Genomic DNA, 16,028 nt, shown 5'->3' on the forward strand with positions numbered 1-16,028 from the left:
ACAAATTGCCTACGAGTATAAAACATATTTCAAATATTAATGTTTTTAAGACAGAATTAAAAAATTTTTACAGCCTAAGGGTTATTATAATGTAAATGAATTCTTGTCTGATAGTTCATGACAACATGTATGTTTTGATGTTCTATGTCACATGTTCTATGTCTGTTCTATGTCTCCCTGACAATGTTCTATGTCACCTGTTTGACCCATGGAACAATAAAGATATTATTATTATTATTATTATTGTAGGCTTTCATGGTGAGTACAGTGGACTTAAAAAAATAAAATAAAAATGTTAGTATTCAATTGGCAGGTCTTTTTTGTAGAAAAATATATTTATTTACATACATAGAATTATTATGACATGACAACACACAGAAATAAAGCCTCCAGGAAAATAATGGTCAGCACATGTCTTGATGATGCTATGTAAAACAAATTGAAGGTGTGATAAGAAGGCAGAATGATGTAATCGAGGGTTGATATCTTCCAGATTATGGTAAGTCCTAGATATACGAACAAGATGCTTTCCGAGGCCTTGCTCGTAAGCTGATAAACCTATGCAAGGCATCGAGGAGTGTGGTTATCCTTCAGAATGCAACACTGCATCACAATTTTGCCTTTAACTCACGACTGTGACGAACTGATCTAGCTGGGCGTGCGATGCAGCCGGAGCCGAAAAAAAATCGCTGTCTGCAGGAAGGAAGAATGGGTGAAGCACTGTGCAGTTCCTGACGTCAAAACGGATTAAATGATACTATGTTCAGATTATGCCCAAAGTGCGAGTTCTTCTACACTACACCGTGTCACATCAGCCAACTCGAAAAATGCCAAATTTTAAATTTCGGGCACTATTGAAATTTTTGAATGTTTGGATCCCTTAAAGTTTGTAAATCGAATGTGCGTAGGAAGAGGACGAACTGTACGTCCAAAGTACGAGCGGTAATGGAACTTAAACGAAGTGCAATGATTATAAGGTACCGTAAATTTTCGATGAAATTTTGTAATTTTATAATAAGCCATTTACTATTTTACTAGTAGTCATTGTCTCCAACTTGTTTTACTATAGTAAAGCTTATTACTGACAAGAAAAGTCAGCTGTGACTGTGCAAGCATTTCCTAAGTCAACATCTTTTAAGGTTGCTCTTTACCTCTTGTCTTCAGCAAAGGCTATTATGTCCTTACATTGCATTCTATTATCCTTTTTCATGTAACTTCGCATTCATATATGCATGAATTAAGTTTTCCCCTGGCCATCACTGTGTGGGAATATTAAGAGTGATCTCAGAGACTGAGAATACCCTGAATAATTCCAGTTGAACAGTTATTATTTGCTTGAAGATCAACGATTTTATGTTTCCGAAGGAAGAAGGACAAAATGGCATTTTATGTTTCTAGAAATTTTAGCATGCTCATCTATGTTACATTTTATCTGATTTTGCCTTAATTTAACCAGGTCTTTTCTATGAATTCTGACTGAGCTTCTGAAATCAGTCCCATTAAGGCGGCAAAGTTTGGGAAAAATGGCAATGTCGAAAATAATTTGTTAAAATGGCAAGTGAAATTTGCTAGTGGTAGGTGGACTCTAACACTTGCCTAACAAGTGTAGTTTAAACACCATTGTCTTTGAGGGAGACATGTTAGATATTATGCATGAATCGATTCATGCTATTGTTTTTCCTTTTTGTTCTGGAGTAACATGTTATTAATATCTTTTCTGAAAAATGAATGCTATTCCTGTCTTATTTCATTTAATTTATATTATTGAATTGTGTGAAATATTCCTATGTGTTATAAATCCTTTAAATTTGCACCCTTTTCACAGTTACCTTAAAATTTTTAAATATTGGTTTCACTTCATGTTAAAAGTGTCAAGAAACTGTTAGGCAAACTGGTGTCACTGATGCAATTTCAGTCATTTGATGACTACAAAATGTTTTTGGTCATTAACCAAGCTTCCTGTAATGCACTAGTTCACTTTGGCTGAATCGAACAGAATCCTGTGTCAGAGAAAGCGTCAGGGCTGAGGAATGAGTGGTCAGTGGGTGGTTTCAGCTCCATTCCCGGGAACTTTCATGAGGGGATGAGCAGTGAGGGTTTGCCCATTGGCTCCGAGGGAATATGCTCCGTTCTGAGCCATCCCAGGTCTCCGGGAAGAACCTGGAAAGGAGAGAAGGGAAAAGAGCCATTAGTTGCTGGATGGGTTGAACCCTTCAATCATTTTTGTCAACAGTATTTCCCCTTTGTTTACTTCAACCGAGCTACGTGGAGGAGTCCAAAAGAAGCTTCGTGTATGTTCCTACTTAGGTCACATTTTGAATGACTTTCAAAAGTGCCCTCAGTGCATCAGTGAGAACTGAGAAATCCATTTGTTCTCAATACATATTTTTAATAGAATATTTGCTTTTACGTGGAGTAGCATTGAAAAGTTATGAATTGGATAGATTATGTCATCATGAATATAAATTTTGGTCAACAGCCCTAATTGTAGCTTATTTCTTCGTGGAATTTGGGGTAATTCGTGGAATTTTAAGTTGAAGATTGTAATCGGAGAGTGGTATAAAGCGTTTGCTTTGAATCTTGCGGTCGTAGTGGAACCAGTATTGCAGTGTGACTTTAGGTTGTCACAGATTTTATGTTAGGTTTTCAAACTCATGTAGAAGTTAAAATTTAAAATAAATCATATTTCAGCGCTTCAATTATGAAATTCATTTTGTCATATAACTTGCCTATATATATGCTAGTATTTTTTTTACCTTTTTTGTCAACTTGTTAGTTAAAACCTATGAATGTAATGGGAAAGTGAAATTGTGTAATCAGAGTGATTTACTGAAATATTTGTACTCAAAGCAAATTAGAATGCTTTAGATTAATTAGTTAATATCAATTTACAGGGAAAGTTTCCTCGTTGAAAACTAATGACATCTAAGGAAAACTCATTTTATGGAGAAAAATTTTTTACCCAGGGCCAAAGTGGTCAGAAGCGATAGTTCCATCTGGAAAATAGTGGATGAAAATAAAACGTATGATAAATTTAGCATTGTCAACGGTCATGATAAAAATACCTACAATGCTTGCTTTCCTCTTCTGATTTATCTTAACAAGTGTCATTCATAGCTTTGGTTTGAAGAATTGAATCGCAATATTAGGAAACTATTGCTCTAATACTTACTTCCAGAACCTGAAGATCCAAAGATAACCTTCTCCATTCCTGTTAGGGGTGATTCGATGCTCAAGAAGAGGATTGTGGAAAGGAAGTAGGAGAAAAGGAAGTCTGCAAAGTTGTTTCTGACCTGAAAGTACAATCAGAGGAGTGATATGTAACTGGGAGAAGAGAACTGGGTTTGAATCCTTGATAAGCCAAATGATTTTTTATAGGTAAATTTCACCCTTGGTATCTATTTGCACCTATGCGTGTGACTACATGCAAAGTCACTTGCTACACGTGGGAAAAAATTTCTCATTTTAAAAAAACCTGTTTAAATAGATTTCAATTGAAATGTTGGAAGGGGAATAAATTAAAGATTCTTTTTGGGCACAATAGGGTGGTTTCCTATCATTTTTTTATTGCCTAAATCGAAAGATTATAACTCCTGGAGTACGTATTTCGTGCTTTTAGATTTTTAAATGACGATATCTATTTTTCGCGATAAAATGAAAAGTGAAAAATTTCAAGCGCGCAAAAACGCGACGCGTAAGTAGGAAAGTCCGTGCGACGCATTTCTGGTTCCCCCTCTCTCCTTGTGAAGTGACCTTGATCGAGGCTCTGAGCGCTGATAGGACGCAGGATGCTAGCGGATAGCTGAGTACCTTGCCCCCTTAAAAAAGGTTTATTAATACCTTATCAAACGAAGAAAACTTTCCGACCTTAGCCAGTTTTAATAGGTGATTATTAAGACATGTTTCCCTGAGCTCTGCGCCTCATGCATGCATTGGTAACCTCAGACGATGTATAACTCCTATCCTCTCGTGTAGAAACTAGGTCCCTGTGACGTCACGCGGAGTGGAATCGCATGGGCGCCAATCTGGCCTTTTTCAAATGAGGATAAAATTTGACCCTTGCCATTCGCGTAAACCGCTTTTTCAAAAACCAAATAATTTGTGTATTATGAATACACTAATGGTGGGTAACGAATCGCAATCAATGCCTATCGTTTTCTTTGATGAAGGAAACTACCCTATTCAATAATAAGATGAGCTTTTAAAATTAAAATTAAGAAAAGAAGTTTTCTTTCTTTCTACCAGTGCTGGGCAAATTACAGGTACTGTAGATTCCATTTCATGGGTCCACTGGTTACTTGGGGCAGCCTCTTTTAATTGGGGCAGATCTTGAAGAACAGAACCCAATAGAGGAATATCCCAGAGTATTCTCCGCTTAATTGGGACAGCATGCCGCTTTATTGGGCCATGAGTCGGCGACATAGACTCTATACTCGCGACGAAATTAAAATTTTTTGTTTTCATAATACTATTTTTTTATATTTTCATCCTTTGATTTACTCTTATTTTTTACAAATGTTCCTATTCTTGCCCTATTTTGAAAGCTCTTGTTGGTATACTATCCACGAGAGGATTGGACTTTTCCTTAATATGACTAACAATAAGTAAAAGACATTCATCCAGCCTCGCCCGAGGCTGTGAAAAATATTTTTAACAAAAGTGTTACAATTCTTAAAAATGATAATAAATTAACCTAACTCGCTGATTTATTAATCAAATTAATAGTTTCATAAACTTATGTTGCATTATAAACATTCTTTAGTCTTCTTTCTACCATTTCAAAGTTTTTTATGCCCATATACAAGAGAGTTCGCCTAATTGGGGCAAAGTGCATAAGTCCCGATATGTCCCAATTAACCGGAATCTACTGTATTTGAAATACAAAATACCGCTCCAAATGCATTTGAAATGCAAAGCACATAATACCTTTGACTCTGGTATTTGCAAAAACAAACTACAAAACAGTATTTTAAATACCTTTTAGAATACAAAATACATTCATATGAAAACGAAGAGATCTAAACAAAAACCTAACCTGCCTTGGTACATTATGGATTGTTGCAAATGGGAAGAAAACGATTCTAACGAAAACGAAGTAATCTCTGAAGCATAATGTTACTGAAGTGTTACAAGAGCTACTTCGAAAGTATTTTACAGAAATATTTTTTTATTTTAGAAGTTAAGTGAATTTTAGAAGTGATTCACACCCAAAGTGTGAGTTCGTCTATGCCACACCATGTTGCATCAGCCAACTCGAAAAGCACCATATTTGAAATTTTGGGCATGCTCAAAATTTTTTAATGTTCATATCTCTGAAAGTTAGTAAATTGAATGTGCGAGGGAAGAGGACTAACTGTGCATCAAATGTACGAGTGGTAATGAGTGGGTCACAATGGTTCCGTGGAAATGAAGCTTATTATATGATGTTGCATGCATACTAAAGTATATCCTACTGAAGAAAGAACCATAATTGACGCTCTTGGGCACATTACACGTGGAGAACTTAAATGTAGTGCAGTCATTATAACGTAGCATAGTGTATATATATCCACCTAAATGACATTACTTATCTGTGGAACTTCATATTAAAGGTCATTTTGTTTCTGCCGGGACCAGGGCTGAGCTTCATAGTTTCGTAATAACGAAAATTTTGTAATAGCGTTTCTTTTTTTATAGATTGGATAGGCCTTTATGCTGGGACCAACGAGTTGCTTAGTAATTACGAGAACTTCATAATAAAGTTGTTCGTATTAACAAGAGTTTACTGTACATGTTTTATGTACTTTTGGTGAAACACCTTCAAATACTGGGTCACTTACTTGCCTCAAATAATATGTACAGACACTGCCACCATGGAATCGTACAACTTGTGGGGGGTACCAGTATAACCCATGAACTTAATGAATTTCTTGTCCGACTTCACGTAGTTTGTAGAAAGATATGTATTTATAAATAAAATATTTAAAAAATACACAGTGTAAAAGTGGCACTCACTAGATACATGACGGTGACGTTGATTGGAGTAGCCATGGTGGCCACCTCGTGGATCTGGAAGCCGACGTGCGTGAGGAAGGCGCCATAGGTTAGTCGGCCGAGAGGAGCCAGGGGGCGCCATGCAAAAACCCGCCCAATCCACCCTGTCAATAGACACCAGAACTTATTTTAACATAAACCAGGAAATAGTACTGTTACATTTCAATCATCTATCCTATTGAGCAGTTAATTTAAAGAGACACATACAGTAGACCCCACTTTCGGATGAGTTCAACGTACCATGGATTTGGTGTACGATCTAAGCTTCTTTTGCTATTAAAAAATTTCAAATTCCACCGATTTTTTTTCACCTCCCACAATTTAATCAACGATCTAACTCTATTCCCTACATTTTTATGGAACATGTTTTGTAGCGTAGCAATATTTTCATGTGCTGATGCTCTTCAAAATTATTCCTAATGTAGAAATATTGCAGAATCAACTTACAATGGAATTTGCTTAAGAATTGTTCCTCTGGAACAGATTAATATAATAAGGTGAGGATGTAATGCAATCCTTTTTTTCATAATTTTCTTAGCAGTTTTTGCTTTGGTTTCTTACTCATGCTTTCTCTCCATTTTTGTGTCCATTCCTTTGAAATAGAAGTTACTTTGATAAAGTAAAAGAGAGAGATGAGGATGTTTGGTAAGTCTGGGTAAGGATGTGGTTTGATATTTGGAGGAGAAGACAGAGCAGAGGTCATTTGGGCTGTGAGGGAAAGGGAAGGATGAAAGGGTGGAGAGAAACCCAGCATTAACGCGAGCCTGCTCATAACAAAAGACACCATTAGGACGACTGCTTTTCTGTCCCATCTGACCATCCCAAGTGCTGTGCTTGAAGCACCCTCCGCAAAACAACAGGGTGGTTTCCTATTATTTTTTTATGGCCTAAATCGTAAGGTACTACTCCGTATCGTATTACTCCTGGAGTACGCATTTCACGCTTTTAGATTTTTAAATGACGTTATCTATTTTTCGCGATTTAATGAAAAGTGAAACTTTCAAGCTCGTGAAAACGTGACGGCTAAGTATGAATGCTGGGAAAAGCCGGTGTGATCATCATTCTGGTTCCCGCTGCCGCAAGTGAGGTGACCCTGGGGCGAGGGTTTGAGCGCTGATACGACGGAGGATGCTAGCAGGTAGCGCTTGGCTTAAATAAGGATTATTAATACCTTATCAGACGAAGGAACCTTTCCGACCTTAGGCAGTTTTAATAGGTGATTATTAAGACATGTTTCCCTGAGCTCTGTGCCTCATGCATGCATTGGTAATTTCAAACTATGTGAAACTGCTATCTACTGGTATAGATACTACATATATCCCTGTGAAGTCACGTGGAGTGGCATCGCATGGGCGCCAATCTGGCCGTTTTCAAATGCGGTTAAAATTGACCATTGCCATTCGTCTAAACTGGGATTTATAAAACCAAATAATTTTTTCATTATGAATACACTAATGGTTTCTTGCCAGCAGAGCATGGTTATTTTGGCAATTCATTTGGCTATTTCTTCCTGAATGTTGTTCTTCATAGCTTGTAGGGTCTTTGGGTAATCGTGGGATTTCATGAAAACCCATAGGAAAAAATTGCAAAGGGCCAAATTGGGAGAGCCACTCCTAATTGAGATGAGGCACTCAGAGGAGAAGGGAGGAAAAAATAGGCCTCAACAGCAAACGCACACCCCTCACCGTTCCAATGTATGATGGCGACTGAACTTGGTGGGGACAAAACTTTATACTATAAAGTTTATAGTCACACCTCTCGAACGAGACCAGTGGTGCTCTACTACAACGTCAAGTGACTGAGTAGCGAGCGTTTTTAAAAAGGAAGCCATGTTGCTGCACTATGTACTATGCTGAAAGGAAATTAGCCATATTGGGGAAAGTGGTGAATTCTGAGGACTCACATCCGTGTCCTGTGGCGGGAGCGAACATCTGCCAGGCGATGCCCACGGACCAGCCAGTCCTGGCAAGGACTGCATACGTTGCTGCCGCCAGTGGAGACCTGGGTGAACCAGGTCGGAAGAATATCCAGCTTGAGTAGCAGACAAAGAGGAGCAGGAGGAAGCTGCTCACGTGAAAGAATATCGTCAGCCACTGGAAGAGAAGCAGGCAAAGATGATGTGGCACATGTTTAAAAGGGTATGAACTGTGGCATAGCCAGGAATTTTGTTTGGAGGGGGTTTGGGGTTAAATTTTTGAAAAACAGGGTACTAAGTAGAGGGTATTTAACTACGTAACTAAACACTTTTTATAAACAAAAAAACTTAATTTTTCAAATAAATCTTTTGTAAGTTCATTATTTTCAGTATTTTGTTTTCTTTCAAGACAGTGTACTATCCTCAGTCGAAATCTGCCAGTTATACACACACCATCATTGGACTACCCAACCGGTCAAGTCCAAACCTATTGTTTGAGAATTTATTATTCAAACAACAGTGTGATTATCTATTACATATTTGTAGACTTCCCCCTGCTCCATGAGTTTAGTCATCTTGATCATTAGAGACGAAATAAGTACTATTTTTGACACTAGAATGATTCTGGTGAATTCTTTTGACTCAATGAATGTTATTTTGTAATCAGACTTATATCATTGCTCGTTAAGAATAGTGCAGCAAAAGAAGTAGCCACAAATATCATTGAAACTTAAAAAACGAATACCATTATTTACTTTTTATGTTTTCATTCCCGTTTTAACCGGTTGGGTGATTAAGTAATATATATTCCATTGTATAATGTTCCAGCATTTTGGATGAGGCTGTGGCGCAAGCATGTCTCAAATAATTCTTTGCAGCATCGTTCTCTTTCCTTACCTTTGGCAGCTTGAACCTGTTTTTGTTGGCCCATCTGATGGCTAATGCACAGAACATCCCAATGAAATATGGTGTTGCTCGCATGTACGTTGGAATGTAAACTTTCTGGAAGGTTGGATTCCTTGCCAAGCTCTCAATTATCCTGAAAATATTGAGATTTTGTTCCACTGAAGTTAGTGAAGAAAAATTTTTCTTTTGGCGAACAGCAGAGATGCTCAAGCCATCATATCCTATGGTACAAGTTGACTCTTGGTACCATTTGTAAGAAATAGAATTCATTGAGTACGCACTCTTTTCTGGGCAGTATAAGGGGTTGTTGAAGGAAATGATTGGCTAGAAGGGAGGCCCAGATGTACGTCAATGCACGAAATCGAAAAAAAAAGAATAAAACAATAGAATAAACGCGTAACAACTTACACTCCTTGCAGATTTGTTCTGAGGCACATTTTATGCAAAGATCTCAAGCACGTACCCACCCAGATTTGTGTAGTTTCACTTATGCCAGCACTAGTACCAATAAAAATACATACTAAATAATGAACTAGGCAAACACTCTATTCAACACTTCTAACATTTGATTAAGAGAGCATTATCCATTTTAGCAATTTCTCATCCAAGCAATGTGAGAACATTTTGAGTTAGCTGGGCGGTTTGAGGTGTGGTTCAGTCATGAAGAGTAAAACAGCGCAAATAAGTTATCCCCTTCTTATATTTGATTCTTTAAAGCTACAACTACTTGGTCTCAAAAGATGCTGCGTTGTTGAAAGTGAATGATTTCAGTTTGAAGTTGACCAGTGAGATCCCTTTGCAGGCTAAATGACATATGCCATGATTTTCCTAATTCTTTGGTTGATAAAAGTTAGTACTGTGCCACTCATTTTCTACTTTATTACATTTATGTGTAATCTTCTGTATGTAGTTATTAATTACTTGTATGAAACATTGCAATATTTTCATAGGATTTATTTGAACAGGACTTGTTTCGTTGTGAAGCATTTCATCATCAGCACTGTATTTGTATATCATACAAGATTTCCATATTTAGCCTTTCAATGCATAGCGTGGCCTTTCAGGAACAGATAAAAAGGTGCACTTGGTGCCTGGCATGTCTGCACAAGCATAGTTCACAATTTAAAGGTGTTGGAATTAAATCTGGCAGTAACGTGCAGCTATTGGGCATTTAAATGTGGCGACTGTAGGTTTACCCACTTAGCAATGGCATTTCTGCAGTGAGTGGTGCAGATGCCATCTGCGATCTCGAAGGGGTGCCAAAGTAGTCTTGACAACCCTAACAATGTAGTGTAAAAGATGTAAACTTTAATCGTATAAACCCGAGATAGGAGAGAGGCAGAATCTACAACTGCTAAATCGTTGATAGAGATTTGGGTGGAACACTCAATACCTCATGGTATACTTATCCAGTAAAGAGTGTAAGGGTTTTTATTTTATATTCATTAGGACCCTTGCTTCATAATCATTAGTGAAAGAATTAGGAATACCGGGACTAGTCTTGATGATATCTTTATGGAGTCACCCGTAATGCACACTTTGAGAAAATCCACAGAGAAAAAATCATACGCCTGGTCCTAAATAAAAAATCATCTTGGTCAAGGCGTATGATTTTTTCTCTGGGGATTTTTTGCACAATGTAGTACAAGAGACTACATTGTATGGGGGAGAGCACTCAAAAGCACTGCTGGAACTTGTGGAAAAATTGTAAGCATGCCTTTTCCACATATGTAGTAGCATTCTAGTGGTTTATTACAATTAAAGTCTGACTTCCGTCCCCCAGAGTGACGGTTCCAGCGATATCTTTTTGGGGACAATAAGAGTGATCGCTTGACCCACCATTTTCTGAATCACACTGTCATTTCCACTGTCCCCGTTTCCATTGCTTATTCTGCCGCTTTCAATATTTACAATGTTACTACATTCAAATAGAAGTCAAGCTTGATGTTATAATCACTGTTAGCGGCCGTTCATTCCGACTGGCTGAAAGACAGTACCTTTGATGGAAAAAGAGATGTGCAGAGTGATGTGAAAGGGGATGGGATTTGTATCTCTCGAGCCATCGTGGAAAACAATTGCGTGAAATGGTCATTTTTACACCATCATTGGACCTATAGCTCAAAAGAGCGGAAAAAAAATTGTGTGATTCTAAGGCCTAAGTAGTAAGTTATACTCAAGCTGGCAATAGGTACTCATCTAGCAAAGTGAGATGCTGTATACCGTATATCTCCGAATATAGTCCCCCCTTTTTTTCCAAAAATGGCCGCGGAAAAGTAAGGGGGGGGGGACTATAATCGAGTGTAATCCAATTTAGCATACTAAAGGTGACCATAAAGTAATAAATAACGGCATAATGGCTAATGTTCTCGTAGTCTTTCTATTTGAGTATATTTATGAGGATTATAATCGGAGATATTAGTAAATACTGCCACGTTTTACCGGAAATTAAGACAATTTTTACCACAAATGTTGTACAGATACGATTATTCCGATTCAAATAGCATATCGAATATGCGTTTTCACGGAATCCATCGGGTAGCCGCTAATTTTTCTTGGAAAAGTATTGTTAGAATAATTCAATCGACACTGATCACTTAATGACGCAAAACAGTAAATAATTAAAATGGAAACTAAACACACACTATCATTACATTAATCGAACACTAGAATTGAATCAATAGTATATGTACCCGTCGCTCATTTAATAACTACACGATTTAAATAATTGCGAAAAATAAACTGATAAAGTGAACCTTTCGTGACGATTTAGCATTTCATTGCGTCCGTAGCTACTATACGTCCGTGCGGTTCGTGTTTACAACCACTGCCTTTACCGCCTTCACAGAACAAGAATGCGCAATAGGTGATGCATTTGTTTCTGAAAAGGCGCAATAATCGACGACTTTAAACCAGAAGCGCTGGCATTACTGCATTTGATCGAAATACAGCGACTCAGCATCGAAAGTGTAATCAATTTATTGAGGAATATCTTCAATTCGTCAGGGTAAATAGGATCGATAAATTACGTCGCATGACGTTTCGCAATTATTTCCGCGATATTTTCTTTATTAAAAATAATTTTACGTTCAACAGTGAGGTGATGGATCAAGTAGAAAGATGAGGATCAATCCTGCCGCAGATTAGAGGCCTTCAAAGACGGAGTTTCGATGCCAATTTAAAAATAGCCGTTGCAGAATACGCCGTAAGTCATAGTATTTACAGCGCTAGCAAAGCGCTAATACATCGCGGAAGTCATTTCGGGGGTCTCGATGCGGCAGATTCAAAGAATTAGAGGAAAATATCGTCGAATTTGTGCGCAAATGCAGAGCAGAAGCTCTTTGTGTAACTTATGCAATGATTCGCGACGAGGCATTGAAAATTGATATAATTTTTTTTCAGTTTTAATGTTTGTTGGAAAAAGTTTATTTCTTAATTTTATTACTTTGATATTTGTAAGTCCTGTAGTGTAATTGTTTTGCTTAGCAGGCATTTGATAGCAATATTTTTATAATATTTATAATTTATTTAACACAATTTTATTTAGATTTCCTAAATTCTTCAGGTCACTTGGATTTGTGATGACTTGATGGGTGTGTTACACTGGATCTAAGGAAGTTTCAGGGCCAAATGCAATACTGTTTATGGGCTTTAAGTTAAAGCTTATATATTGACATTGTCTGTAGTCATTTGGAAATCAAAAATATTAATAATTTGTGAAGGTTTAAAAAATACAATAGCCTTGGATACTTAAAAAAATTTCTCATTTCTTCATTACATCTGGTTAAGGAACTATAAATTACTGATACATGCAATGGATCACAACATGTTTTAGGTATAGTTATTTTGTTGTGATGGAAAATATGTGAACAGATTTGTTCTTAATCTTCACAGAAAATAATAGTTTTTATCGAATCTAGAATCTTAACTTGCTAACCACAGAAAAATTGCCTTCCTTTACATTTTAAAATTTTTCCTAAAACTGAGGTCTCAAAATTGGGGGGGGGGGGACTATATTCGGAGATATACGGTATGTATAGGTGATGTTGGTTGGCCAGTTAGGTTGCCGTGATGACATTTTGCAGCAAACTAATACATTTGATGGTGCAGTTTTTGCTTCAAGGAACTTCATGACTTTTGGGTTCTAACTAGGAAAAATAAACATCCTTATGTCTTATTTATGTAGTGAGGTGGCCCATGGAAAGAAATTGGTTCCCATACCATGAATGAGTTAAGCTCACATGCCTGTGGCCTAGTCTAGGGTGAACTCTACCCTCACCCAAGCAGACCAACCTCAAGGTTGAATCACTGAGTCTTATTCATACAGCTGTTGTATTCTTACTTTCTGAGAATCTCTTTCGTAATATATTGGAACAATTTCAACCCATTTTTTTTATTTTGGGCATAGCCCTGTATACATATGTGCATAGTAAACTTTTGAAGCACAGTATGATTTGATACTCACGGAATGTAGGGGAGTAGCAGGGCATCGAGACTGTACACGATGGTGAGGACGAAGGGGATCAGCACGGAGATGAATGCCATGAAGGTCAAAACGTAAATTCCAGTCCGGCGATGGCGACACACCAATATGGAGATAGGCGCGCACAGGAGGAATGCTTGGAACTCAACGGCCACATACCACGACTGGATGAGGCACTGGAAGCGAGGAAAAATATATATATCTCCATTGCAGAGTAAATGCCGAAAGTCAATAAGAAAGAGTGGTCGTCAAATCGAGGATTCTCGAGGAAAATTCCCCTCTCTGGTCAAATGCAGGTGTTCATCCTGCCACCGTCTTAGAAAATTTTTAAATTCATTTTCCTATTCACTTTTCATCTTAACTTTTATATCCCTCTTAATATTTTTTGTAATAATAATAATATTATGTATATGTTGTTACTCAACTAGATTGTGCCTGATAATGACTCTCTACCAGTTTAACTTCGTTAAAGAGCACGGAAACAAAAGAAAAACTGTAGATACGAGCGATTATGATACTTGGGCGGGTTTATTCAACTCTTTTGGATACAACGAGCACTCGGTTTTGTGAGTAATTCCCGAGGGATTATGAGCATTCGTAAAACTGGGCTTCCACTGTAATTACTGCTTAAACATTTTAAAGTTACATAGATATGAAAACCAGACGGGAACTATTGGTGACCCCTGAGGCTTTTGCTTGTTGGTGGGAATAACTTCAGAAAACAATCCCAATAATGTGAATACATATTATTAAGTAAAATTGTATTTTAGATGAAACCTTGGATTTCTGAGTTTCTGATTCCTGTTTTGTTTCCTGCTTGATTCCTGCTTGGATTCCTGAGTGTCTGATCCCTGATTCCTGTTTTCCAAGACGAACGACTGGACCTTGGCTCTGGCCGGCGTGAGGGAAGGGAAATGACCTGCTGAAGTAGCAATCGCCGGATGTCGATACCTCCTCTGCATAAACGCTCAACAATTGGGCTATTAGGTGAGCGGATTTGATTCGGTGGGCGATTGTTGAGCGTTTATGCAGTGGAGGTATTGATGCATTCAGGCCCGGCCTGAGACCCAGCTTAGCGAGTCCTTAGGGACACTCCTCGACAATTAAGCCCGACCCTCCCTCTCATTTATGATCACCCCTTACCGCAAGAATCCGTTTGGAAGCAGTTATATTGTCAATATTTTTTTCAGTGATATATTTTGTTGCATATTATAATTTCTTAATATGAAATTTGAAATGAATTCTTTGTTTTGTTCTGTGAGTAAACAATTTTTAAATGTTATTTTAGCATTAAAAATAACAGACTTCCGGACTTATAGGCTTATTACCTTGTATTTACTAACTTTGTTGTTATTAATGCTAGAAACCTGTTTAAAATTCCACAGTGCTTAAAAAATGTTAGGAATGCTTTTGGAGAGTAAATTATTGTAAATCAAATATAATTTTTGGTTGAAAAAAACACTGGTAAGGTAATAAGTTGACTATGGATTTGTGCTATGAGAGGGTTAGAGGGTCTTGACCAGTGGCCCGGGTAGAGGACGGGTACCCCATTGCGCTTGGTCCCAAATCTGAGGGACAAAAATTCCCAGACAACTCACCCCCAAAAAAGACCCCCATACAGAGAGGTTTAAAATATTCTTATGCTACTCATAGCTCCGAAAACATTTTCCTATTGTAAGCGCCGGCAGGAAAGGGTTTAGCTATAGTGCAAATGATTGGTGTTAGTTAAGCAGTAGTTTATCCAACCCCCAACAATGCCTATTCTAATACATAAAGTGCCCAGCAGCTCTCCACCTACTATTTCTTCTGGATGGACGTAGGTTTGCACCAGGAAGAGGTTGGCCCACCAGTTCTTGATGCAGTTATTCCTCTCTTGTCCAATCCGAGCATCCCACAGGGGCCCAGTGCCCATCCTCGGGAAAATAGTCGCGTAGAAGGCGACCACTAGCATCATAGCTGGAACCAACCTGTGAGAAATGGAATAAATCCTCTTTCAGACATATACTTCGTTAGAAAAATACTCCAGTAGACTTCTTTTACATTTTACACTTAAAATTTTTATGCTATCCTATGCCCTCGTAAATAAAAGGAAAGTAAGGCAGACTATTCATTGAAATATATGTAAAATTTTCTTGCGGCTGTCCTCCATTATTATGAATGCATTGATTTTACATAAAAATATGTAATACATTCTCCCCATGTTGTGATGATCTTGTCTGATGCACCATCAGTAAGTTGTGGTAATAAGGTACACTAAACAGTAAATAATAATGGTTCTGTCTAAGAAATTGCTTAAAGTGAGAAAATTTGTTTCGGTATCTATTAAGATCACTTAAGGGCAGAAATTTTCTGGCAATTTAGAATTCAAGGACATATTGTAGAAGCAAAATATCAATGTAAGAAAGAAATTATCTGTGAAAGCTGTAAGTGGTAAAAGTTAAATCAATCACATCAACAGTTTCTGTGGGAAAACTGTGACCCTTCCACCAGCATTTATCCAATGAACTACGTATATAAAATACCTTTGAGCGAATTTCAAAGATTTATCTCAGCAATAAGCTAATAAGATAACCAAAGCTGTTGCAAATCAAGGGGAGAAGATGGGGTTCAGACTCTCTATTTTTCCATATTCAGACTTACCGTCTAATGAACCCTCCAAAAATATGTAAAAATGTTAATAATAATAATAACAAC

The 16,028-nt window shown here is 37.5% G+C and overlaps 1 protein-coding gene across 1 annotated transcript; it reads right to left on the bottom strand.

Annotated features, from left to right (window-relative positions):
- Positions 1-273: 273 nt before the first annotated feature.
- LOC124163769 lies at positions 274-13,396 on the bottom strand. The gene is made up of 6 exons (XM_046540853.1): positions 13,317-13,396; positions 8,846-8,987; positions 7,937-8,126; positions 5,995-6,137; positions 3,173-3,293; positions 274-2,160 (listed from the first exon to the last, which is right to left on the bottom strand). Exons 1-6 carry the CDS (start codon positions 13,394-13,396, stop codon positions 2,039-2,041), a joined length of 798 nt encoding a protein of 265 aa, XP_046396809.1. The 3' UTR covers positions 274-2,038.
- Positions 13,397-16,028: the final 2,632 nt, after the last annotated feature.

This window comes from Ischnura elegans, chromosome 8 (genome assembly GCF_921293095.1).
Source record: "Ischnura elegans chromosome 8, ioIscEleg1.1, whole genome shotgun sequence".
In the NCBI taxonomy this organism is placed as follows: domain Eukaryota; kingdom Metazoa; phylum Arthropoda; class Insecta; order Odonata; family Coenagrionidae; genus Ischnura; species Ischnura elegans.

Bases quoted from the DNA above. Each gene is read 5' to 3' on its own strand.
- LOC124163769 (XM_046540853.1), bottom strand. From the start codon at position 13,396: ATGGCATTCATCTCCGTGCTGATCCCCTTCGTCCTCACCATCGTGTAC. The intron at 8,127-8,845 runs GTAAGGAAAGAG...CTTCTCTTCCAG, and splicing joins ACAGGTTCAAGCTGCCAAAG to TGGCTGACGATATTCTTTCA. The intron at 3,294-5,994 runs GTGAGTGCCACT...TTGTACTTTCAG, and splicing joins ACGTCACCGTCATGTATCTA to GTCAGAAACAACTTTGCAGA.